At 56.8% G+C, this 25,323-nt stretch overlaps 1 protein-coding gene across 1 annotated transcript; it reads left to right on the top strand.

Moving 5' to 3' along the window:
- Positions 1-7,533: 7,533 nt before the first annotated feature.
- Positions 7,534-24,989, top strand: ACVRL1 (activin A receptor like type 1). Its single transcript, XM_081082267.1, has 10 exons — positions 7,534-7,742; positions 12,303-12,370; positions 12,836-13,087; positions 13,341-13,549; positions 13,791-13,890; positions 14,233-14,379; positions 14,711-14,986; positions 15,595-15,792; positions 18,559-18,689; positions 19,889-24,989. The coding sequence occupies exons 2-10, from the start codon at positions 12,307-12,309 to the stop codon at positions 20,021-20,023; spliced, it is 1,512 nt and encodes a 503-aa protein (XP_080938393.1). The 5' UTR covers positions 7,534-7,742; positions 12,303-12,306; the 3' UTR covers positions 20,024-24,989.
- The last annotated feature ends 334 nt before the right edge of the window (positions 24,990-25,323 follow it).

The following is a 25,323-nucleotide window of genomic DNA, read 5'->3' as shown; positions in this document are numbered from 1 at the left end:
CTACCAGACCCCCACACCCTTGCCGGCCAACGCGGGCCACCCTCACCCCAGCAAACGCAGGCCCTGCTTTTCTTTAGTGGACAAAATCTGGGTGCCTCTAGGAACTGCTGTGCCATCCAAAGGGCTCATCAGGCCCTGCAGGCGTCCCACCATCCTGAGTGGGGATTGTGTGCCTCAGTTAATTGGCACATGTTCCTTTTTTTGCACAAAATTGCAGCTCTAGGGAAGGGTGGAGGGGCCACTATGCTTAATTAGGGAAGGGTCAAGGGATACCATGTGACCCTAATAGAACAGGAACTAAAGGGGTATTATTACAAAATAACAACATAACGATAAATAATTAGGAGGAAGAGAAACTAAATGTCCTAAATTATGAAGTTTTAAAATCTATAAATAGCAGCAAGACAAATAGTACATGGTATCCCTTATATATGGAGTGTAAAAAAAAAGTCATACTCATAGAAATAGAGTTTTTAAAAATGGTTGCCACCCTAGATGGTTTGGCTCAGTGGATTGAGCGTTGCCCCAAGGACTGAAGAGTCCCAGGTTGATTCCGGTGGGCGGTATGTGCCTCGGTTGCAGGTTTAATCCCCCGCCCTGGTGGGGGCGCATGCAGAAGGCAACCAATGGATGTGTCTCTCTCACATCGATGCTTCTCTCTCTGTCTCTCCCCATCCCTTCCACTCTCTCTAAAAATCAATGGAAAAATATCCTCGGCTGAGGATTAACACAACAAAAAAATGGTTGCCAGGAGCTGGGGGTGGATGAATGGAGGAACTAGGAAATGTTAAAAGGGTACAAACTTTCAGCTATAAGATGAATAAGATCTCAGAATCTAACGTAAAACATGGTGACTCACTGTATTGTATAACAAATTAGCTTAGAGAGTAGTACTTAAATGTTCACACACACACAAGCCATGGCCGCTGTGGTTCAGTGGTCAGACCCAACCACCCAAGGGTCTCAGGTTCAATTCCTGATCAAGGGCACATACTTGGGTTGCAGGTTCACTCCCCAGCCCCAGTCGGGGAGCATGCAGGAGGCAACGGGTCAATGTGTCTCTCTCCTATGGATGTTTCTCTCTCTTTCTCTCTCTTCCCCCTCTTCCTCCTTCCCTCCCTCCTTCCCTTCCTTCCAATCTCTCTGAAAAACAACGGGAAAAATCCTCAGGTGAGGATTAACAATAACAATGTATACGTATATCAAGTCATTGAGATGTATACTTTAGATATCTTGCAATTTTATTTATCAATTATACTTCAACAAAGCTGAACATCTGGAGATAGCATTGTAAACATTACTTAGGTTATCGAGGTAAATGTCCGAGAAATGAATAGCTGAAACCTTGAGAACTTCATGTATTTCTTTATTTTTACCCTGTGTTTATTAGGAATGCCTTGAATATTTTTTCAGAATGGCTGCTTCATACTTCAAAGTCCACTGTGGTAGCGACACACTCATCTGTATAACAAGACCCTCAGGCAGCTTTTAGTAGGAGAGGCACCATTCAGCCCCCATTTCTGAGCAGGTAAGACACAGAGGCCCCATCACATAGCCAGACCTCTGGCCTCCTGACTCTAGCTTCATGCTCTTTCTCCTGTCCCACAGCTGGGCCTCCCTCCCTCAAAACAAACCGCACATCCGTGTGGATTTTCAGCTGGTAGAGGACGCTCCCAGATGTTTTGTTTTTATTCTGAGAATTGGCAGAGGCGGTATCACCAGCCCTCCCTTACAGGTATGGGAGCTGATGTCCACACATCGCGCCTCCAACTCCAAAGTGGCCTCTTCCCCTCCCTCTCCGCTCCCTCCTCTGGCCGGACCAGTGGGGTAGGGGAGAGTCAGAGCCTGGAGGCGAGGCGGCCTGTGGAGAGGGACATTCCAGAGGTCGCTGGACTTCAGGGAGGAGGCCGTCCTGGAGCAGCATTTCATCAGAGCCCAGGCTGCAGGCCAACCCACCCCGGGGCATTGTGTGGGCACCATCTAATCTCAGACTCCTGCCCTGACATGCCAGCCCTTCCTCAAGAGGCTCCATCCTGAGATGAGTCATCCCAGGGCTCAGGGCTGGGCCAGGATCGGATGAGCCCTGTAGGACATCCTGGAGGAGCCGGAGAGGAGCAGGAAGGTGACTGGGTGGCTCACCCAATCGGGCCCCTGTCTGCCAGCCTCTTCCTAAGGTGCTGGGCTGTCCGCACCCTCCCCAAACCTTAGCGCCAGCCACACTGAGCTGTGGCGACAAGGCCTGAAGACCGGGGAGTTTCCCGAATCTTAGAGCCAAAGAAGATCATACACGGCTGGGAAGGATCTTTGCAACTCTCCAGTGTAAACACCTAGGTGTTCAGAGGAAGAAACCCAGGCGCAGAGAGCTGGATCCAGGCCTGGAACCCAGGGCACCGTGGCACCTCCTGCCCTGAGCTGCAGGAGACGGAGGGGGCCACTTCTTCCTCCAGGCAAAACGTAGCTGCAGCCAGCCCACAACGCTGGGGCTCCCCCCTCTGTGTGGAAGAGATGGAACATGGACTTCACAGGTATCTGCCTCCCTTCTCCCCCAAAGGAGACGCAGTTCTTCCTTCTCGGGTGCCCTGTTCTCCTGTTCACGTCTCTCACATCTGAAACATCCCTAGGTTGTCTGACCTAAATCTCCCACTCTGCCATTTAAGGGAGGCACAGCCCAGCTCACCCTCTGCTAATTTCCTCCCCTGCTCTTCCTTCCTACTCATCCTGGTGCAGAGCCCGCTACATAGTCCGTGGGGCCCAGCACAAAATGAAAATGCCGAGCCCTTTGTTCAAACATTTCAAGATGGCAGCAGCAGAGCATTAGATGGCATGGGGCGCCCTGCAGAGGGTGAAAACCGTGGAGGTGGCCCTGCCCGGGTGGCAAAAGCGATACTTAAACTCAACACTCGTCGCTGGTCCTGAAAAATCAAGCTGTTCATTCCTCTGCCTTCGTGCCAGCTCCGGGGCACCGGCCTTCCATAGGTGAGAATCCGCTTGAGGTTTCACCCACACACCCTTCCCGGGAGCAGGCCTCTGCTTCACACTGCTGGGAAATCCTTCCGAGTATCTAAATTTACATCTCAGTCCTTCGGGCCTGTTTCCTCTTGTTCTGTCCTCGCTGATGATGGGGAACAGCTGGTCCTTCTGTGTAATTAATTCTTGTAGACTTGGACGCAGCCTGCAATTCCTTTTCCCTTTCCTCACTGGGCTCAGCCTCCACTGTTTTCTCCAGCTCTGTCCCTCCTGGGATGCCTGTCCCAGCCTCTCTGCGTGCTGTGGGAGCCATGAGTTTCACAAGAAGCTCCCAAGAGCATGAATCAGTGTCCAGAGGACTCAGTGCCTGGGGGCCGAGGGGGTGGGGAGTGTAGACTCCAGCACTGATGAGCAGCCCATCCCCCACCCGGCCCTGTCTTCCTCCTCCAAAAGTGCTCTACTTTTATCTATTTCATGGACCGTTTCCAGATAAAGTCCCCCACCCCCACTGACTCACATTGGCGACTCTCAGCTCCGGTCCACGGTGATGTTTCTGTTCTCAGGGTGTGTCTCAGAATGAACGCTTCCCTTGGGAAAGCCCGACTTCCACGTCCCAGGACAGAGATCCGTGGGCTGGGGCTGGGAGAGGTTTATCAGAAGCCATGGCAGGGCAGGGGAGAGAGTGGGTATGAAAGACAGCCGCGCGGCCACACGCTCATGTCTCCAGCTAATAGAGTGCCAAGTGGCCGCTATAATCTGGAAGAGCAGACCCTGTAATCCTATAGTACTTCCTATTGGCGGCAGGACACCGGTCTGTCCTGACACTGACATTTGGGTGTGCCTTGGTTCTGGAATTCACAGGCTCATGTTGTGAAGCAGCTGTGGGGTGGGGGGGGGGGGGGGGCGGCGTGGAGTGGGAGGGTTGCAGCAAAGGAAGTGAGGTCAGTCAACAATTGATGCCTTTAGCTATTGTCTCCCCCAGCCTCCATTGCCGTCAAAGGGTGGGGGTCCCTTGCCCATCTTACAGAATCTCCATATTAGAGCAAGACACCTTAGAGGTCTGCTCCTGTTTTAAATCTTTGTTTTTGAGAGTATTACAGATGTCTCCCATTTTCCCCCATTGCCCTCCTCCACCCAGTTCCCACCCCACCACAGGCCTTCACCACACTATTGTCTATGTCCATTGATTATGCATATCTATATATATATAAAACCTTAATATGCAAATAGACTGAATGGCAGAACAACCGAACAACCGGTCGCTATGATGTGTGCTGACCACCAGGGGGTGCCCACGGAACATGGTGGGTGTTGGTCACGGTGGGATGGTGGAACAGGTGAGCGAGGGTGCCAGACCAAGGCGGGGCACCGATCGCTGTTATTGGGGCGAGCCTCTGATGGCTACTTAAAATTCTTTGCTCCTGTGTGCCGCGGTCCTGCCTGGCGCTCGCACCCACTGCCAGTGCTGGAACTTCCGCTCACACCGCTGCCGGTGCCCAGCGCTGGCCCCGATTGCTCAGCACCATCAGTAGGTACAAGTGGTGGCTGCCGGCCCCGATCGCCCCTCAGAGCTTCTCCACCTCCCCCTGCTCCTGAGGGGCAATCGGGGCCAGCAGCCGCCTCTTGCACCCACTGCCAGCAATGGTCCCGCTCACACCCACTGCTGGTGCTGGAGCTGCCACTCACACCTGCTGCCGGCACCTGGCACCCGTCCTGATTGCTCTTCATTGTCAGTGGGTGCAAGTGGCGGCTGCTGGCCCCGATCACTCCTGAAGGCTTCTCCACCTCCCCCTGCTCCTGAGGGGTGATTGGGGCAGCAACTGCCGCTAACACCTGCTAACGACCCCAGCCACACTTGCACCCGCTGCTGGCGCCAGCCCCAATTGCTCCTCGCCATCAGTGGGTATGAGTGGGGCTGGCACGGTCAGTGCGTGGGAATGGCAGCAGTGAGAGTGGGGCTGCTGGCAGAGAGGGGGCTGGGGGCCATGAAGGGAGGGGCTGCACTGGGGCATGGAGGATGGGCTGAGACCCGCCCCTGTGCCCACCACAGCCTCAAGGCCCACAGTTCCTTTCAAGGTGCACAAATTGGTGCACTGGTCCCCTAGTCCTATATAATAAAAGTGTAATATGCAAATCGACTGAATGGCAGAATGACCAGTCGGTCGAGGACAGGGCCGGTGAGCAGGAGGCACCAGGCCAGCCAAGGCACATGCCAGCGGGCAGAGGGACGGGACAGCAATTGGGGAGTGGCAGCAACCAGCAGCGGTGGAGGGGTGATCGGGGGGAGGGAGGGGGGCAGGCAGTGGCGGTGACCAGCAGTGGCGGAAAGGCGATCGGGGGGAAGGGGCAGGGCCAGCCACTCGCTGGCCGGCGCTGTCCCCTGATCAGCCTGCCCGGTCACCTCCTGCAGAGGATGCCATCAGTTGGACATCCCCTGAGAGCTCCAGGACTGTGAGAGGGTGCAGGCTGGGCTGAGGGACCCTGTCCTGAGTGCACGAATTTTCATGCACTGGGCCTCTAGTCTATATAATAAAAGCCCAGCAACCCTTAAGGCAGAATGACCAGAATGACCGGTTGCTATGATGCACACTGACCACCAGGGGGCAGATGCTCAATGCAGGAGCTGCCCCCTGATGGTCAGTGCACTCCCACAGCTGGAGCGCCGCTCAGCCAGAAGCCGGGCTCACAGTTGGCAGGCACAGCAGTGGTGGCGGGAGCCTCTCCTGCCTCTGTGGCAGTGCTAAGGAGCAGTGAGCCAAGCGGTAAGGAGCGAGCAGGTGGGCAGTTAGGAGTGAGTGGTTCTGGATTGCAAGAGGGCACAGGCTGGGCTGAGGGGGGTTCTCCCCCTGCCCCCACACAAATTTCATGTATCGGGCCTCTAGTGTGCATATAAATCCCTTGGTTATTCTCTGCCCAACCTCCCACCCCCTTCCCTCTGAGATCATCAGTCTGTGCCATGTTTCCACGCCTCTGGACCTATTTTGTTCGGCAGTTTATTTTGTTACTTAGATTCCACATGTGACTGAGATCATGTGATACTTGTCTTTCTCTGACTGGCTTATTTCACTTAGCATAATACTCTCCAGGCCCCTCCATCTGCCTCAAAGGGTGAAAGATCCTTCTTTTTTACAGCTGCATAGTATTCCATGGTGTAAATGTACCACCGCCTTTTTAATCCACTCATCTACTGATGGGCACGTGGGCTGTTTCCAGATCTTAGCTATTGTAAACAGTGCTGCTTTGAACATAGGGGTGTATATATTCTTTCTTATTGGTGTTTCCGTATTCTTAGGATACATTCCTAGAAGTGGGATCACTGGGTCAGTTTGATTTTTAATTTTTTGAGGAAATTCCATACTGTTTTCCATAGTGGCTGCACCAGTCTGCATTCCCACCAGCATAGGGGTCTGCTCTTGCTTCTAATACCCATGTCTTCCTCCTTGGCTGAGACCAACCCCTCCTCGGCCTCTTTATTTATTCATGGAATTAAACACTTCCATTGAGGCCTACCCTATGTCAGACTCAGCCAGTCCTATGAGGCTGTGTGTGATGTCCACCTAACAGATGAGGGCCGGGGCACCGGGAGGTGTGGGTGGCCTGAGCTTCTGTAACTAGGTGGATTCCCGGACTTCGGAGTCTGGGTGGGTAACCAGGAGGCTAGGAATCACCTTGCTCTCAGGGTGCCGGGGAGAAGCCACTCTGCTCCCTCCCAAAGCCTGGGCCCCCTTGTCCAGCAGTGTCCGGAGGAGGCTCTGGTTCCCGTGGCTAAAGCTCCCTTTGGTGGGTGGGGGGCTGCCTCACAGGGAGCCGTACCAAAAGTTTCTAGCCTCGCCCTCCACCCCTGAGGCCCACGGTGGCCAGAGGCGCCTTGGCCACTGGCTTCCCCGGCCGCCAGCTGGAGGGGCTCAGGCTGTCCTCGCCGCCGCCCCCCTGGGCCTGCTCTCCCCGCGCTGAGCAGAGGCTGCGGAAGCCGGGAGGGGACCAGGGGGGTGAAGGGACAGAGGGAGGAGGCTGAGGACTTGGATGAGTGGGACTCCCCGAGGGCGGGAGCAGAGGGGGCCCACATCTTCGCACCCCCCGTGAGCCCACGCTCTGCCCTTGGACGGGGGTTGAAGGTGGGAAGGACAGGTCACGTCTCTCCCTAAGCCCTCCCCGCACGACCTCCGCACGGTGACCCCTTCCATCCAAGATGCCCGGTCACCCCTCCGCGGCTCCGAGTGGCCGGGGGCGCCCCCACCGCACCCCACCCCGACCCCCGCTCAGACGGTGCCTCCCATGGAGCTCCAGCCCCTTTGGCTCCGGGCCGGACCCCAGGCGACCCCTGCAGCCGAGTCCAAGGCCCGCCCCCTCGGGGAGGCGGATGTGGGAGGCTCGGGCGGGGGCGCGGCCGCGATCCTGGAGCTGGGGGGCCGGGGCGGGGGGCGCTGGGGGGCTGCCCCGGGTCTGGAGCCGCGCGGGGGAGGCCCGGGCCCTGCGGCCCCAGGAGGGGCGAGCGGCGGCCCGTCGGCGCGCTGGGCAATAGGAAACGGTTTATTAGGAGGGAGTGGTGGGGCCGGGGCCAAGCAGGAAGACGCTGGAATAAGAAACATTCTCGCTCCGGCCCCTTTCCCAGTCCCGGAGGCCGCCGCGCCAGCAGCGCCGAGCGAGCCCCTCCCGGCCCAGGGCCCAGCCTCGTCGGGGCCGCGCCCAGACCCCCGCCCGCCGTCCGGGGTCCGCGGTGCCGCCGCGGCCGCCGCCCCGCACCCGCCAGCGCCCGCCGCCGGGCAGGCCCGCAGGTGAGAAGAGGTCGGCGGGCGGGGCCGGGGAGGGGGCGGCCTGAGCCACCCGAGGGGCCCTTCCTTGGGGCAGAGCCCCTCGGTGAGGTCGCCGCAGGGTCAGCCCAGCTCGTGGGGGCACAGCTGTCCCTCGCCCTCCCGCGGCGGCCCACCCCCCACCTGAGACGGGGAGGGGCGGACTGAACCCGGCGGGGACTCGACTCAGACGCGGCTCCCTGGCGGGTCCTGGGCGTCTCTGCTCTCCGGTTGTAACCCACGTGAAAGGGCAGGAGTGCTTCACCCACGGAGAACGGGTCCCACGTCCCTGCTGGCAGCTGGCCGACCTGGGAGACAGGGTCCAGGTCAAACGCCTTGAGCCGGCCCAGCCCTTGCGTCTCCTGCTTAGGATCTGAGGCTGCGACTCCAGCCCCCGCGCCGGCCTCTAACCCTGCGTGGTCAGGTCGCCCCTTGCCTGGCCTTCCTGCAGCCCGCAGGCCAGAGGGATCGCAGGATCCCTGCAGGAGCAACCCCAGGTTTCCAGTCCGCCCTGGAGGCCAGTGCAGTTGAAGCCGCCCCCCTTTCCTTCTCTGAGGTCAGGGCCAAGGTGGACAGTAGCTGTCACCCCTCTGTTTATGGGCAGCTGCTGGCTGCATCAGGTCTGTCCTCTCTAACCCCTCCCTGCCCCATTTGTTCCTGCCCTTCCATCTCATTAGGGGGGTTAAAGGGAGCTGCCATCTATTGAGTGCTTACTGTGCAGACGTGTATTTCTCGTGTAATCCTCGCCACTGCGTAGCAGAAGGGTTATTATACCCGTCCTACAGCCGGCAACGGCTTGTCCCAAGCTCCAGGGATGGTGCACATGGATGGCTGGGCTTTGCTAACATGTGTTAAGTGCCTGCTATGTACCACTTACTCCTCTGCTAACTAATGTTACTACATGATACCTATGAAATGGGCACTGTTATTCTTCTCATTTTACGCAGGGAAGCCTAAACTTCAGAAAGTTTAAGTAACTTGTTCCAAATCTCATAGCTCCACGTGGCAGAGACAGGATTTGAATTGAAGTTTACATGAGCCAGAGCCAGATCCTGACCTCCGCGCTCCTCTGCACAGGCGTGGTGCTGTATCGCACTGCTGTTCAGGGTTCGTGAAGTGATGCAGAGAAAGTGCTTTGTGTCTGGCAAGGGGCAGCTGGTCGGGCAGCCTGGTGGGAGCAGCTCAGTCTGGCCTCTCCTGTTTGGGTCCGACCTGCGGGTGGGCGGAGTGAGGCGCCTCCTTGCTGTGCTGAGCCAGTGCGTCTGACCGGGGCAGTTTCTATCAATCCCTCGGGTGTTTTGGGGAGCAGAGATTGGCACCCACCTTCCCAGCACCCCCTGCTCTGGTTCTCCCACCTGTGACTCAGCCTTCAGCTAACATGATTTCTATCTCCACATCTAAACAAAGCCACACCGGGTACCTGGTGGTGACAGCAGTGGACAATCTGTTAATGTTGGTGAGACCTACTCACTCTTTTTCCTCCTTGGTGGGGCTCACCCAACACCAAACAGTTGGAGGAATAAAGTGACCAAAGAAGGATTTATGATCAGTAATGTATGTGGATCAAGACACACGTGGTGATTACGGGCAACAAATTTAACACCCCCGAGCCTCAGTTACCCCCATTGGGGTTGTTGTGTGGGTTAAATGAGGTCAACCGTTAAAGTTCAGTCCATAGCACGTAAGTCATACTCGGAGAAGGTTAACTCTTATTACTAAGGACTTCATAGTGGTAAGTTAATGTTTGATATTAGTTTAGCACTTGTGATTTCTGGCCAATAGCAGTGATGCTACTGTCAGCAGGAGATCTTTCGTGAAGTTTTGCTTAGAAACGAAAGGATACCGTCAGTCCCCAGGAGTCCATTTGTGCTAGAGTCAGGTTGCAGGACGAATCACATGGGGTCAGCTCTGAGTTTGGAATGGCCAGCACCCTCCTGTACTTAACCTTACACCGGGCACAGGTAGAAATCGGACAGTCACAATTTTACTCCCCCACACTCCCAGATGAGACCAGAGGTGGGTCTCCCTGTACCGTTCCTGGGCCTGGGAGACTTGGGGAGGATTGGATGTCAGTAGCAAAGCCCTGGACCCGCCCCCTCCACAGTGTTTCCAAGACCTTGGCTTTCATGTTAGGCCTGTGTTTCTTTCTTCTCCCGTAAAGGAGGCGGTCCCTGGATGGGAGTGAGAGTCCTGTCCTCTGCACCCCACTCCCGCTCACCAGCAGGTCCTATGAAATGAAAGCATGGAGACGACATCTTATGTGGTGTAGGACATTATGGTACCCACTGATTCGAATTCCCTGGGGAACTTTTTTAAAATGCATGTTTCTTGCCCTGATGGGGTGGCTCAGGTGGTTGGAGCATCATCCCGTACACCAAAAAGGTTGTGAGTTTGATTTCCGGTCAGGGCACATTCCTAGGTTGCATATGTGGTTGGGGCGCATATGGTAGGCAGCCGATCAATGTTTCTCTCCCCCCGCCCCCCAATAAATAAAAATATATCCTGGGGTGAGGATTAAAAAAAAAAAGCATGTTTCTTGCTGATCCCAGATTCTGACCAAATCAGAATCTGGAGTGGGGGTGAGACCAAAGAATGTACGTTTCTAACCAAGCCCTTCAGGTGATTCTGATGCCGAATAAAGTAGGTGAGAGGGTGCCCTGGGGCATGGTCAGAAAAGTGGAGTATGGGTAAAGGATCCTAGGAGGATGCCAGAGTTATCCTCATTGTTTTCCACTTTTTCCTTCCTGCCCCATACCCTTTCCTTAGCTACTTTCTGGGCAAGCCAAGGCTACTGCCAAGGATGGCTTCCGGCCTCTATCTACCCCAGTGGACAAATTCAGCTTTTCTGGGGCTCCCCCTCAGCCTCCAGTCCCACTGCGGAGTGCCTGCTGGAGTCCTCGCTGCCTGCCAGGAGGGGCAGGAGGCAGGAGGTCAGGCAGAGGCTGGGGACACAGCTGCGGCAGCCCAGGGCTCCATTTCCTCCCCCAGCTCTGGGCCTCTGGGGCAGAGGAAGCCCAGGCAGGAAGGCAGAGCTGCCACCAGCAGAGAGGCATACAAAGCTCCCCCCGCCCCCAGCCATCCTGCCCCAGAGCCTTAGCATCTTGTATCTTCATCTGGCACCATTCTTAGGCCATGGCCTTCTGAGCCTCTGTGGCCATAGTCAGCCTCACCCTGGGGGAAGACACTCCCGCCCCTCACGTTAGTGGCCCCTATCTGGGGATCCAGTCCACAGGCAAACCCCTGCTTATTTGCCACCTTTCAGAAAGTCCTTCTTACTGTCTGACCTCAGTCCTTCTTGCTGCGGCCCCGGCCCTTATCTTCTTGTTCTGAACCTTTAAGAAATGAAGAAGGGGGTAACTTTGAAGCACTAGTTGGTTTGGGACCAGGTTTGGGGACTGTCATAGACCAGAATTATTCCCCTTAACCTTCTCCATCCAACTTCTGGAAAAGGTCAACCTTAGCCAGCCGTGGAAGGTCAAACATTCCGTGTCTCAGTGTGTTTCACTTCCCTCCCCACATCGCTGGCCCTGCCCCCGCCCTTTCTAGGACAGCAGGGAGAGAGGAGGGGGCCCGGGGATGGCGCAGAGCGGGCCTCTGACACTCTGGCTGCAGGAGGCTCCTTTCACCTCGTGAGCCAGCACTGTGGGAGCTTGGTGTGGTGGCTACAGCCCTGAGGGCTCGGACACGGGCTGCCACCTGGATTGGGAGACAGAGAGGAAAGAGCACTGGACTGGGAGTCTGGACACTCGGGTTGTGCTCCTGGTCCCGCCACTGAATCCTGTCTGGACTTGGACAAGTCTCTTCCCCTGTCTGAGCCTTCACCCTGTCATCTCTAACAGAGCTGGGCTTTGTGAGTCACTAGGTGTCCCCTCGGAATCGGATTCGGTCACAGGGCTGTTCCAGCCGCTGGTGGCTTCCCCAGACCCTGTGCCGCTCCGGCCTGCCCTGGGAATGTGTCCTGACCTCCATGCTGTGCGTGACTCCTGCCTGTTCTATCCAGACCCCAATCTAAACAATCTTGATTCCTGTTCCCAGCTTGGCGGGACTCTGAATGGCAGGAAGTAAAGACAGGAGCCTGTTTATGTTTGAGGCAGCCAGGGCTGGGGAGGGGTGGGGCACTGGGAAATGGGTGGGCAGGGGGGAGGCTGGAAGGGGATGGGCAAGAGGCAGAGGATAGAAGGGGGTGCTACTGAAGAGATGGTCCTTCACCCCAGCCCTGAGCCCTCTGTGCCCTCCAGTTGTAGCTCAGCATCAGGGTTATGGGGCTGGGAGTCTCCCCAAGCTCTCAGTCACTTAAACATGGCTCCCCACCCTTTACCCCTAACAGGATGGTTTCCATGGGGAAGTGAACCAGGACTTCCCCTGCAGGCCCCACCCCAAAGCCAGGCGCAGTGGAGTCGGGAGGAGCCCTGCCTGCCCCCCCTCCCCAAAACACTCCCAGTGATTTCCTCTGGGTGGGAGGGACCCACAGTCAGTGGCTGAAAACACTGAGGGGATCACATTTCACAGGTCTTACTGCACCCCCTCTCCTGCGCCTCTCTCCAGGACCATGAGCTTGGACCCCCCCAGGGGATGCCTTCTGATGCTACTGATGGCTTTGAACCTGACCCGGGGTGAGTCCTGTAGGGAACAGGGGCCTGAATGGAGAAAGGGACTCAGCTCTTGCTGGGGCTGTTTGAGGAGTTGGGGAGAAGGGACTTTGGAGCTTGGCTGGAGGGCAGGAGACAGGCTACCCCAACCCTCTTCTGCTCTAGCTGAGGGGTGCAGAGAGTGGGGGGGGGGGGGTGCAGAGAGTGGGGATGTTGGCAGGAAGGGCCTGGAAGAGTCCTCAGGGTTGGGGCTGGGGGCCAGGGCTGGGCCTGGAACTGGGGAGGAGGCGTTGGGGTTAGGGAAGGGATGGAGGCCAGCTTCTCATCGTCTCAGCTGCCCCATGGAGGGAAGGATAATCTGAGGGTGGAACTCAGGGACCAAGGCCCCAAGGGGTTTGTCTGAAAGGTCAGAGGGGAGAGAGCAGTGGGTGTTGGGCTCAGCCTGGGGAACTGGGCTCAGAGTGACTGAGCTTCTGCTGTGTCTCCCAGGTGACCCTGTGAAGCCCTCTCGGGGTTCACTGTTGACCTGCACGTGTAAGGGCCCACGATGCAGGGCGCCTACTTGCCAGGGGACCTGGTGCACTGTAGTGCTGGTGCGGGAGGAGGGCAGGCACCCCCAGGAACATCGCGGCTGTGGGAACTTGCACCCAGAACTCTGCTGGGCACGCCCCACTGATGTTGTCAACCACTACTGCTGCTACAGCTCCCTCTGCAACCACAACGTGTCCCTGGAGCTGGAGGGTATGTCTGCTGCCTCAGCACCACCTACCCCAGCTCTCAGACCCTGCCCTCTCACCCTGCTTCCTCTCGTGCCTGCCCGGAGGGGGGGGGGGGCAGGACCCAGGGACCTAATGGCAGAGGCAAGGCGCGGGAGGGGAAATGGGAGGGTGGGGGGGCGGGGGGGAGCAGGACCCAGGGACCTAATGGCAGAGGCAAGGCGCGGGAGGGGAAATGCCCCGATGGCATCCGGGTCTCAGTGTCCTCTCTCTGGCAGCCTACCCGACCCCGGAGCAGCCGCAAGGAGACAGCCCGCTGCCTCTGATCCTGGGCCCTGTGCTGGCCTTGCTGGTCCTGGTGGTCCTGGGGGCCCTGGGCCTGTGGCATGTCCGGCGGAGGCAGGAGAAACATCAGCGCCTGCACAGCGAGCTGGGCGAATCCAGACTCATCCTGAAGGCATCCGAGCAGGGGGACAGCATGTTGGGGGTATGAGCATGGGGAACATGGGGCACGGGGGGAGCAGGGGGAGGAATAGGCAGAAGCCACCGAATCGGAGGGATGCAGAGTGACAGGTAGCCAAGAAGGGCACAACCACAGACACTCAGATGCCAGTGGGTGGGGAGCTGGGTGAGGGAGGAGCATGCAGCCACAGTAGCAGGGGCCAGGTGGGAGAGAGAGAAGGGGGCTGGGTGAGGGACAGCTCTCAGTGGCCTCTTTGTACCTTCAGGACTTCCTGGACAGTGACTGCACAACGGGCAGTGGCTCGGGGCTCCCCTTCCTGGTGCAGAGGACGGTGGCACGGCAGGTCGCCCTGGTGGAGTGTGTGGGTGAGCAGTGGGTGAGCCTGGGGGATAGGGACCAAGGGCTCCCATGAGCTGGGAGGGGTAGGAGAGCTCTTGGCTTCTGGAGTCACAGACGGGTCCAGGCCTGGCTCAGATGGGAATTCTGCTGGACACGGAGTCGGTGGAGACCGGTCAGGGCTAGGTCCTTCTGCAGAAGCCAGTAGGGAACAAGGGGCGGGTGGGGGTGGCCTGCGAGCGGGGTGGGGGTCGGGATTAGGTTAAGCATGAGTGTCAGGGGTTCTGCAGATGGGTCAGTGCAGCTGGCGACCACTGTGCCCAGGGGCTTGTGTGACCTGCTCTCCCCTCCACCCCCCGCCATTGCATCAGGAAAGGGCCGCTATGGCGAGGTGTGGCGAGGCCTGTGGCACGGTGAGAGTGTGGCGGTCAAGATATTCTCCTCGAGGGATGAACAGTCCTGGTTCCGGGAGACTGAGATCTACAACACAGTGTTGCTCAGACACGACAACATCCTAGGCAAGCCGGGTGTGGGTAGAGGAGGGGGTGGGGATGGGGGTGGGGGTGGGGGTGGGGGAACTATGCCAGGCCCCGGCTTTCGTCCCCTGCACTCAAGGCTGGAGTCCCCAGCCTCTGGTCACTGACCCCACCCTGAAGGACTCCCAGCCCGGCCTCAGCCCCAACCAACCTCTGACTCCGGCTTCCTCTCTGCCCAAAGCCAGAGCAGCCACCACCCCAGCCCCTGTTTGCCCTGACTCAGTCCATCCTGTGCCTCCAGCCCTGACCCTGGCCAGTCCAGACTCCCTCATCTCTAAACCCTTGGCTGAGCCACCTGACCCTCTGCCCATAGGCTTTATAGCCTCGGACATGACTTCCCGCAACTCGAGCACGCAGCTGTGGCTCATCACGCACTACCACGAGCATGGTTCGCTCTACGACTTTCTGCAGAGGCAGACGCTGGAGCCCCGCCTGGCCCTGAGGCTGGCCGTGTCCGCGGCCTGCGGCCTGGCGCACCTGCACGTGGAGATCTTCGGCACTCAGGGCAAACCGGCCATCGCCCACCGAGACCTCAAGAGCCGCAACGTGCTAGTCAAGAGCAACCTGCAGTGCTGCATCGCAGACCTGGGTGAGCTGCGGAGGGTGGGGACTAAGGTGGGCCTTTCCAAGGGGCGGGGCAGGGAAGGGGCGGCCCCTTCGCGGGCCGTGCGTGCGCTGTCCACTGGGCTCCACCGTCGCCTAGGTGTCTGTGTGCGTGCCTGGCGACCAAGGCGATTCTGGTTGGCGCTTTAAAACTTAAAGAGATGCTGGCTGTCTCGATTCCCCTCCGCAAGAGCCCCACAGGTTGCCTAACATTCTTTTGAAGCATAAACTCCTTCCACCACCCCCACCACCCCACCCCGGGCCCCAGGAGTTGGGAGAAAGGAGCAGGGAGCCAGGAACCGGGTTATCCTCCGGGCTTCACTGACCACATCGCTCCTACTCATGGGCCTTGGGGTCCTGCTCTGTGAAATGGGCGTAATAATGCCTGCCTTGCCCACTCACATCTCGCTGGGTTCTTGGGCACCCAGAGAGCGCTACACAAGTAAACGAAAGGGAGCCAGTTGTTCTCCAGCCCCCCTCAGAGCAGGTCTCCGTTTGCCTGCAGCCCCACCCTGCCCCCGGACCGCAGCCTCTGGGGCCACCCTGTCTGTGGGCTGGGGTGAGCAGCAGAAGTGACAGCCCTGGTACCCACAGGCCTGGCTGTGATGCACTCGCAGGGTAGCGATTATCTGGACATCGGCAACAACCCGCGAGTGGGCACCAAGCGGTACATGGCCCCCGAGGTGCTGGATGAGCAGATCCGCACCGATTGCTTCGAGTCCTACAAGTGGACGGACATCTGGGCCTTTGGCCTGGTGCTGTGGGAGATCACCCGCCGGACCATCGTCAATGGTGAGGGCCCACCCTGCACAGGGTGGAGGGGGGGGGGGTGCAAGTGGAGAGACAGGCAGGAGATGGGGGCTTCCTGGCTTGGCTGGTGCCTGTGGCCTGAGGGGCTTGGGGCCACACTGCCTGTATTCCGTTCATTGCTACTCACCAGCTTGTTCAGCTGAGCAACCTTTTAAGGTTCATCTGAGTCTGTGAGTCTGTGATTCTGGCTGTGAAATCTTGGGTAAGTGATAATAACAGGAATATTAATAGCAGCTAACATTTATTGAGCTTAAATATGTGCCAGATGCCATGTGATATACAAGCATTGTCTTACTTAATCGTCCCTGTTTGGGGCATAGAAAGGGAGTGGACTGACTATTCTTGGGGGGGGGGGGAAGGGGTGTGGGGAATGCGGGAAGAGACTGGACAAAAATCGTGTACCTATGAATGAGGACAGTGGGGGGGGGGGTGAGGGTGGAGGGTGGGAGGGGAACTGGGTGGAAGGGAGCTATGGGAGGAAAAAAGAGGAACAACTGTAATAATCTGAACAATAAAGATTTAATTTAAAAAAAATCGTCCCTGTTGGCAGAAAGCTGGTATCACTTCAGTAGTTAAGAGCGTGGGTTGGGAATCAGACTGCCTAGGTTCAATTCCTGATTTTGCCATTGACCATCATCATGTTACTTAACCTCTCTGTGCTCAGTTTCCTCATTTGTAAAGTGAGAATAAAAATAGTTTCCAATTGTTGAGATAATTCAAATAAAGTATTTAGGACAGATCTGGAGCTCAGTAAATATTAGTAGCAATTATTGTTGTCATAATGAATCCCTGACACAGTATCATCCCCATTTTACAGATGAGGGGACTGAGGCACAGAATTACAGCTGGTTAGATGCAGCACCAGGGTCTGAAACCAGCCACTCTGGCTCTAGGGCCAGTGTTGTTTATCACTGTGCTACTTAAACCTCTCTGGTCCTTGGTTTCCTTGACCACAAAACATGCGAGATACATTAGTGTCTGCACTGCCTGCTTATTGCTTCCTCTTGTTACTATAAGTGCCACAGGGGACTCAGAGTTAGAGTGACTTGGAGCAGGCAGAGGGACCTCATCCCTGCTGGCCCCATACCGTGGGCAGCCCTGTGGCCAGTGCCTTCCCAGCCTGGGGTGCATGGAGGATGGGTGGTGTCTGGACTGGGTGGAGAGGCTGGTCAGTCTTTGTGGAGGCTGCCCATGGGGAGGGGCTGCCAGGGGTCCTAACAGCTTGGAGACAACCCTCAAGATATGACTGGAGCCCTGTTCCTTGGGGAGAGGGACATTCTCATTTCCTGAGCATCTGTGAGGGGCCAGCTCCATGCCCGGCTTCGTTTGCTCTCAGCAGTCACCGCTGGGTGGAGGCTGAGGTCTAACCAGTCCCTCTGGGAGACTCAAGATGCTCAGGTTCCTGCCCCTTCAGCCATGAGCTTTTAGAGTCAGCTCTAGGGGCTGGGGTCAGGGAAGGGGGCACCTTGGCGGAGCTGAGGCCCCTTGGACCAGGCTGCCGGCGGGAAAGGAAGGCTGGACCAGCCAGGGCCGAGGGGAGGCTGACTGCAGGCTCCTGGGCGAGGGAATCAGCCCCACACAGATTCGTGGCGCATTATAAACACTGTAATCTGGTGTCAGCCCCGGCACTGATTAAAGGCCCATTAGACACGCTCAGGCCTCTGTGCAGCACTGATTAGGGCGCGAGCGGCTCAGGGGCTGGCCTGGAAGCCTGCCATGGGGAGAACAGCTGGCGCAGGCTCTCCAGGGCTGTGGCTGTGGCTGTGTGGCCCTGGTCCACGGCCGGCCTGGGAAGCAGGGTGGGGCGTGGGGCACTTTTTCAGAGCCTGGCCTCTCCTGCCTGGGCCGTCTGCAGCTCCGCAGGCATCATGTTCAGAAAGCCCCTGCTAAGGACTGTGCACTTGGCATAGGAGGTGCTGGCTGAGGGGTGCCATCCCTGAGAAGGGTGGGTGCTATTTGGACTTGGGTAAAAATTCCTTTCTTTTAAGAGAGACGTTTTCTCCCCCTTCTCCTGGTTCCACACCCTCACCCAACAATCAACCAGCTACCTTCCCTTTAGTGTAGCATGGAGGTCAAGAGCATGGCCTTTGGTTAGATTTTCCGGGCTTAAGTCCTAACTCTCACTTATTACCTATGCATTTAGATAAGCTCCTTAACCACTCTGGCCTTAATTTCATGGCTTACAGAGGGGGGCTCCCATAGCATTGCGTACTTCCTAGCGTTACTGTGAGAATTTAATGCAATGCAGTTAGGACGGTAAACATGGGAATTATGGCATCTGTGATAGTTGGGACCTGGGAGCAGAGCCCAGGCCTGGGTAGGAAGCAGCTATGGAAAGGCTGGAACAAGGTCTGGCCTCGGGATCCAATGAGAGGAGTTGAAGTCTGGGCTCTGCCATTACTAGCTGTGTAACCTTGGCCTCCACTTCTCTGAGCATTACTTTCTTCATCTGTAACACACAGGTAATCACAGTACCCACTGCATACGATTATTGTAAAGACAGGATAATGCATATAAAGTATTTATAGCACAATGCCTGGCACATGGTAAGTGCAACATAAATGGTAGTAGTAATTATTATTAGACATATATTTATAACATTATAGTGTCCCTCTAAAGGGTACCATGGTCAGACAACTGGTATCTTGGCCCTTGGACAGAGGGAGGGCAAGGCTCTCCTCTAGGTAGTATTGGGCCTTCTTGGGGTCCCGAGTGATTGCCCTGTCCCCCCTTGCCCCCGGTTCCCAGGCATTGTGGAGGACTATAAGCCACCCTTCTATGACGTGGTGCCCAATGATCCCAGCTTTGAGGACATGAAGAAGGTGGTGTGTGTTGACCAGCAGACCCCCACCATCCACAACAGGCTGGCTGCAGATCCGGTGAGGCCCGGCGGGGCTGGGATGGCGTGGGGTGGGGGGTGGCGGTTCACAGCTGGAATTTCTGGGCCCAGGAACTTGTGTCTGAGGCCTCGGCTTCCCCGGGATAGATTCTAGGGGGCAGATCCCAGGGTCCTCCCTGGCCACACCCTCCCATCTCTCTGGCCCGCGCACCCCAGAGGGACTCTAGTTATTCTGGGATTTTCAGAACCTTCACCTTGCTGGGGAAATCAGAGGTTCTCTGCTACATTTCTTACTATGAAGTTTTTGTTGTTTGTTTTCATCTTTTCTCAAAATACTTCCCATACTTTTGTAATACACATACTCACCTGTATATAATCATATATAGGCATGCACAGGCTTCTACTTAAATATTCACTCACAGATACATACACGTGCAAGTATGTGCCAGAATGCTGACCCTGTGAAGACAAAGAGCATGTCTCCTTTGAAACCCTTATCTCCCCATTACCTATGACAGTGCCTGGCCCACAGCTGGTGCTCAGTGAATGTTTATTGAAAGAATGAATAAATGTACACACATACGTATACATAGACACATGTACATTTTTATACAACATACATATCCACAAAAGGCCACACATGCATTCAGATGTACACACGCATACAATCCCTCTTCAGAACCAGCTTGAGGGGGTTAAATCTGAGCTTCCTGGGTGGGTTCCTCCCTGGACATGTGCATTTTGGGGGCAGTGCTCACCACCCATTCTTCCAGTGTTCACTGGGCCCAGCCAGGGGTGGTGGGGCTGGGGACACAGCCCTCAGCACTGGGGTCTGATGGGGTGCGGGAGCCCCGAGACTGACATATCTCCCCTTTCTTGGGTCTCGGTGGCAGTAGAGGGTGGGGGGAGGTGCTCCACAGACCCTACTCACCAAGGGGACTGAGTGATCCTGAAGATGAGTTCCATCTCCGTCCTGCCTGCCTTTCTCCATTCTCATCCCACTCTTCCTCTTCCATTTTCCATCTTACTCTTTTCGTCCCTGCCTGGACCCCTCCATCCCCCACTTACCGCTCCCGTCTCTCCTTCCGCCTCCTTCTCACACTCTCATTGCCCCTCTTCTCGTCCTTTGTCTCCTGCTGTGTCTCCCCGTTATGGGGCCATTCTCCTCGCCTCCTCCTTTCCATCTTCCCTGACCCATGTCTCTGCTTCTCTCCCCTGCCTTTCTCTTCCTCCCCGCAGGTCCTCTCAGGGGTGGCTCAGATGATTCGGGAGTGCTGGTATCCCAACCCCTCCGCCCGCCTCACTGCTCTGCGCATCAAGAAGACACTACAGAAACTCAGCAACAGCTTCGAGAAGCCCAAAGTGATCGACTAGCCACAGGCTGACACTTGACTCTCCTCAGCCTGCAGTGTGTGTGTGGGGGTGGGCGGTAAATGGTGGTCTGTCTGGGTGGAGGTAGTGTGTGTGTGCTGGAGAGGGGGTGCCCCTCTAGGGGCAGCTGTGCCTGCCCAGCTCTACCCCCAACCCATCCAGCCAAAAATACAGCTGGGCTGAAACCCGATCTCCCCACTGTCTGGCCTGCTCCGGGCAGCAGGCTCCCTGACGCCTGGCTCTGTCCCCACCGCCATGCCCTGGGCGCACTCCCTACCACCCAGGACAGAGTGCAAAGGAGGCCCCAGTGCCAGGATGGCCAAGCCAGGGAATCCCAGTCTCTTGGGCCCAGAGCCTGGTCCTGCACTTTACTCCCTGCCCTCGGTCAACCCCACTGCCCTACCGGAGCTGCCACGGGGCACAGGGCCCCGCCCAGCCTTCAGTAGACACCCTGCCCTGCCAGGCCCTCGCCTCTGGCCAAGCCCCAGACACCCAGGACCCATGAGTTTGTATCTCAGCTCCATGATACCATGGGCCTCTGTCTCCTGGACAAGACCCCTGCTAGCTGCCTACCAGCTGCCTACCAGCTACCTGAGAGAGCTGGGGCCCATCCTGGGCCCCTCCTCTACCCCATCCTAGCTGACCTATTGGGCATTAAAACCAAGGAGCCCTGCTGTGGGTGTGGCAGTGTCATAGGCCATTGGAGAAGTGGCAGGTCAGGTGGGTAAGGCCCAGGACTTGCAGAATGACTGGGAGGACACAGAAGCCAAGCATGGCTGGGAAGGGCCCAGCTGGGAGCCGAGACCCAGGCTCTGGTCCTGGATGCTTGCTGAGTGACAAGAATGAGCCTTCACTGTCCCAGCGCCTGGTTCTTCATCTAAGCCAGCCTTAGCCCCCTCTGTGGCTTTGCCTTCTCTACCCAGAGCTGAGAGGGGTGAGGCTGGCTTCCGGCAGGGCCTCCAAGGCTCAGGAGAAATCTGACTCCAGCCAATAAGCCTCTAGCACCCAGGTTCCTGCTCCCCACTGCTCCTTGGCCCAGGCCCACACCCTGGGCCATGCCCCAGAAAGTGTGTGCCTAGAAAGAACCTGATGGTTGTAGAGAAACACAGGGAAACTTTGGCATTTGGAAGTCAAGGGTGTATGTCCCTGCACTGAGGAGGTTACCCTAGGCAGGTGGATGGGCTGGGGGTGGGGTGGGGTGGGGGTGGGGCTCATGCTAGGGACAAGGACAGCCCCAAATTTGGGAAGACCTGAGCTCACAGCCCCCAGCCCTTGGGAAACAGCCTCCTGATGTAAATGACCCAGTGCAACCTCCCAGGCCAGCCCCTTCCACCATCACCCAGGGCACTTTCCCAGGCCTGCTCCCAGCATTGTGCAAGGTCCTGGGGGAGAACGAGGAAGTGAAACTGGGCGAAAACAGAAAGCTAGATGGACCTGCTGGGTTCCCAGATCATCACGGGACAGCTTGCTTCGTGTCTCCTCATCGCTGGAACCCACCCAGCCCGGGAAGCAGTCCTGCCCTGAAAGGTTCTCTCTCATGAATTTAGGGGCCAAAAGGCGCCTTTGGAGACTCCACAGCCAGAAACTGAAGGCAGCAGCTCCTCACAGCCTAGAAAATCCCTAAGAGGAGAAGGTCTGAGGCAGGAGGTGGAGTGACAGGGGGAGGGTTGAGAAAAGGGGGCCAGGCAGGAAGTGGGCACTGGTGAGCTGTCTGCATAATGCTTCTGCCTGAGGGCGGGAAGGTGGGCCAGGTCAAAATTAGTCTCTGACCTGGACATACTGTTTGTGAGAGCACTTAGCTGGTGCTTAGCACATAGTAGGTCCAAAATAAAACCGTGGTTGAATCCTGAGCTCCAGTGAGTCTTCCTAGGCCAGTGCTTCTGCAGGGGCCGCCTCAGCGGGAACCGGAGGGGATGGGGAGGGAGAAGGCCCGAGGGTATCCTGCCGGGGCTTAGCCCTTAATTGGCAGCTCATAATTCGCTCAGGCACCCCACGCCCACCCCCCCTCCCCCACCCCACCCGTGCAGGGCCCCAAATTTCTGTTCAGACGCTGGGCTCGGTTCAGGCTGCTGGCGGCGCCGGCCACACCGCCCTCTGCTGGCCTCAGGGCTGCCCAGCGGCCGCCGCCCTCCGCCCCAGCACGGATCCGGATCGGCGGGCTTTTCCCCGGGGATCTCCTCGCCCCGCCCCGGCGCCGGCGGGGGTGAGCTCCCGGTGCTACTGTTGTGCAGGTACTGTCCCCTAAAAACCACACCTCGAAGCAGCTTTCCGCGTCCTCACGCAGAGGCGGCTTGGACCTGCCTGCCCGAATTCTCTGTTTTCAATTCCCTCTTCAAATGGGGTCTCCCCCTTGCCTGGAATGTACAGAAAGGGCACCCCAATTCTCTTTACCACGGAGGTCGTCCCCTACTCCCTGCACCCCCCTCTCCCCCAGTGGGCTTCGTGCCTGGAGCATGTGTATGTGGAGTCCAAACAACATACAGTGCGTACCCTCCCTCCCAGGGCACCTCCCAGCCGGCTCTGGGGAAGTGAGGGTATTCCTGGCCTCCGACAAGGGCAGCCTTTCTCCCCCACCCGTGCCTGCCACACCCTGATGTCCACGCTGGTTGCCGAGTGGGAAGAGAGGCAGGAGGGAAGCTGCAGAAAAGGAGTTACCAGAAGTCTGGCTGGGATCTGGGGAAGGAGAATTGGCTCATCACCTTGCAGGGTTAGAAGAGTTCTTGGGGGGTCACCTGTCTGAGCCCCGTCTCTGAGTGGAGCCTCAGGGAACCTGTCTGCCTTTGAAAGAAAGAAAACCGTTCATTTCTTTGCAGTTTTGCCCTGTTTTCCTGGGAGTCCCAGGTTCCAATGTTCTCACCTCTACAAAGAGGGAGAGGATCACCTCTGGGGACCCCCCTAAGGGATGATGAGTGTCTGTAACATGCCCAAGTGGGGGTGACGGTGGTCCCTGGAGCATGAGCTTTGACGTTGGGGAACACCCCCGCCCCCTCACAGTACCGGGGTCCTCAAGGTCACTTTCTCCCTCAGTCCTGCCTCACACCAGCCTTCAAGAAGCAAGTTCTGCTTCCCCCATATCCTTACTCGCATCAAGATGATCAGACCCAGAGATGGCAAAGGCCTCGTGCCTAAAAGACCAAGCCCTGGGAGGGGAGTGGGGGGGTGCATGTCCCGAGTCCAGTCTCCCAGGGCGGGACTGATGCTAGCTGCGCAGTCGTCACTCTGGGTGGGCGACTCTTGGAAGAGGCTGCTTCCATCAGGGCCACATTCAGTTTGCTAGAAATAGAGACAGAGGGTTTCTCGACTTTGCATATGATTTGCATAATGTCGTAGACACAGTCTATTTTCAGGCAGTTTTCAGGTTAAAGTGTGTCCCTGCTGCCCTGCAGGGTGTCACGTCTGGATGAGTCTCTTCTCTGTTCTTTCTCACCCACCCACTCTTACTGACCTAGATCCCCGCTGCAGGAGCAAGGGGTAGGGTGGGGGGAGAGTGGGGTGTCCAGGGAGACACGGGGACAAGGCAAGAGGCACACTGGAATTTCCTTTACTACCGCCATCACCAAAGGCAGAATGTGGCTGCTCAGGGCAACTGATAGGCAGCGAGGAGCCAGCCACAAGGTGGCCCATCGTCTGTTCTACACAAACCTTTCCCACCTCTGCTAGGAGAACAGCCAGTTCCCATACAGAGACGTCTAGATAAACCTGTTCCTATCCGCCACCCATAAGGCTTTGCTTGGCCCAGACATCCCTCGTGGGCATTTATTTTCAGCACTAAGATTTGACTTTAATCTCATGGGAAATCTGACCCCTAGTCCCTCCCTCCCCTGGGAACCCCATCTGGAAGACCAGTATCCTAACCCTACGATCAATGTTTGTAAAGCACCTTGACACACAGTAGGAGGTCAACCAATGCTAGAGCCCCCTGCTCCCCTTCATTCAGAAGTCTGTGCCAAGCACCTGATTGTTCCAGGCCTGGATGCCCAGCACAGGCACCCTCCTTTGAGACCTTGAGGCAAACACACTAGAAGGGCCAGTGGGTGACTGACACTAAGTCGTCTGAGAACTTGTCACAGCACTTGGCCTCTCAGCTAGAAAAGAGGGGTTTTGGTGGATTTTAGGGGCAAGGGCAATGCTCATGTCATAGCTTGAGCTGTTTGATGACCTGTCCTTGGCCTAAGAGGGCTAGGCCTGGAGCCCCACCCAGGGCTCCCTTCAGCCTCGGGGCCTGTCTGGTGTGCCATCTTCCTAATGGTTCACCAGGTGCCTCGGCAAAAAGCCTGGGAGCCATACTGGGTCCTGGGAAGCAGAAGGCTACTTAGTCAGGCTGGACACCAGCAATGCATTACCCAGAATTCCTGGTCCCTGGCGTCCAGTCCCCTTGGACCTGCCTCATCCCCTTAGGCAGGCGTTTCCTGTTGATAAGAAGCTCAGTCACAAACACTGATAAAGAGATGAAAAAAGGAAATTGACGGGCTTGGGGTATAATGGGCATTTTGTCTGCCTTTACTACCCTCTTCCTTCTCCCAGCTCCCCTCCCCCACTGCTTCCCAGAACCCAGGAGAAAACATGTCCCCCACCTCCTCTTGGGCCCTACTTTGTAGTTTCCAGGAATTTAGCCTCACACAGTCCTTAGAAGTAGGGCCCAGGTGGGGGGAGGGCGAGTTAGGAGCTCAGAGGCAGGAAGCCCTGGGCGCTATGAGGCCACCGAGCCCAGGGGAAAGGGCTGTGGCAAGAGGAAGGAAGAATGGTCAGGCACAGGTTTCATCTACCACTTTCCGTCTCCCCTCCCTCTCTCTCCCCCAAGTCGTGGTTAGGTGGTTGCAGTCTATAATTAGTGAATTTTCCATAATTTTAGTCTCAGGCTCATTACTGGAAAATCTCATTAATTTCGACTCTACTAATTTGGATCTATGATCCTTTAGGACAAGAACTGGACTGATGTTTAGAAAAATAAAGAAAATAAACAAGTTTGCGAAGCATGTCCGGCTTTCCTTCTTGGGTTTGGACTTGTAAGCTCAGCTCCACAGTTCTCAAGCACTCGGCCTGCAGTTACAATAACCTGCCACCGGGTGTGTGATGAGACACACACTTCGCCAGACACTTGTGCTTCAGGCACAGTAGTCATTGCTCACGGAGAGGTTCTTTAAAGGCTTATATCTGATACTTCTTTTTCCCTCTTCCCCCCAGATTAGTTCCTCAATACAACAGTTTTGCACACAGAAAGAAGTGGAATAGATGGTTCTAAATGGCCATGTTTAAAAGGAAACCAGTAGCCCAATACAAGTTGGAGACTTTCTCCTGAATTC

Source organism: Myotis nattereri, assembly GCF_964212035.1.
Source record: "Myotis nattereri genome assembly, chromosome: 2".
Taxonomy (NCBI): Eukaryota; Metazoa; Chordata; class Mammalia; order Chiroptera; family Vespertilionidae; genus Myotis; species Myotis nattereri.
Note: the sequence above shows the minus strand (reverse complement) of the source record. Positions and strands in the feature narration are given on the sequence as shown.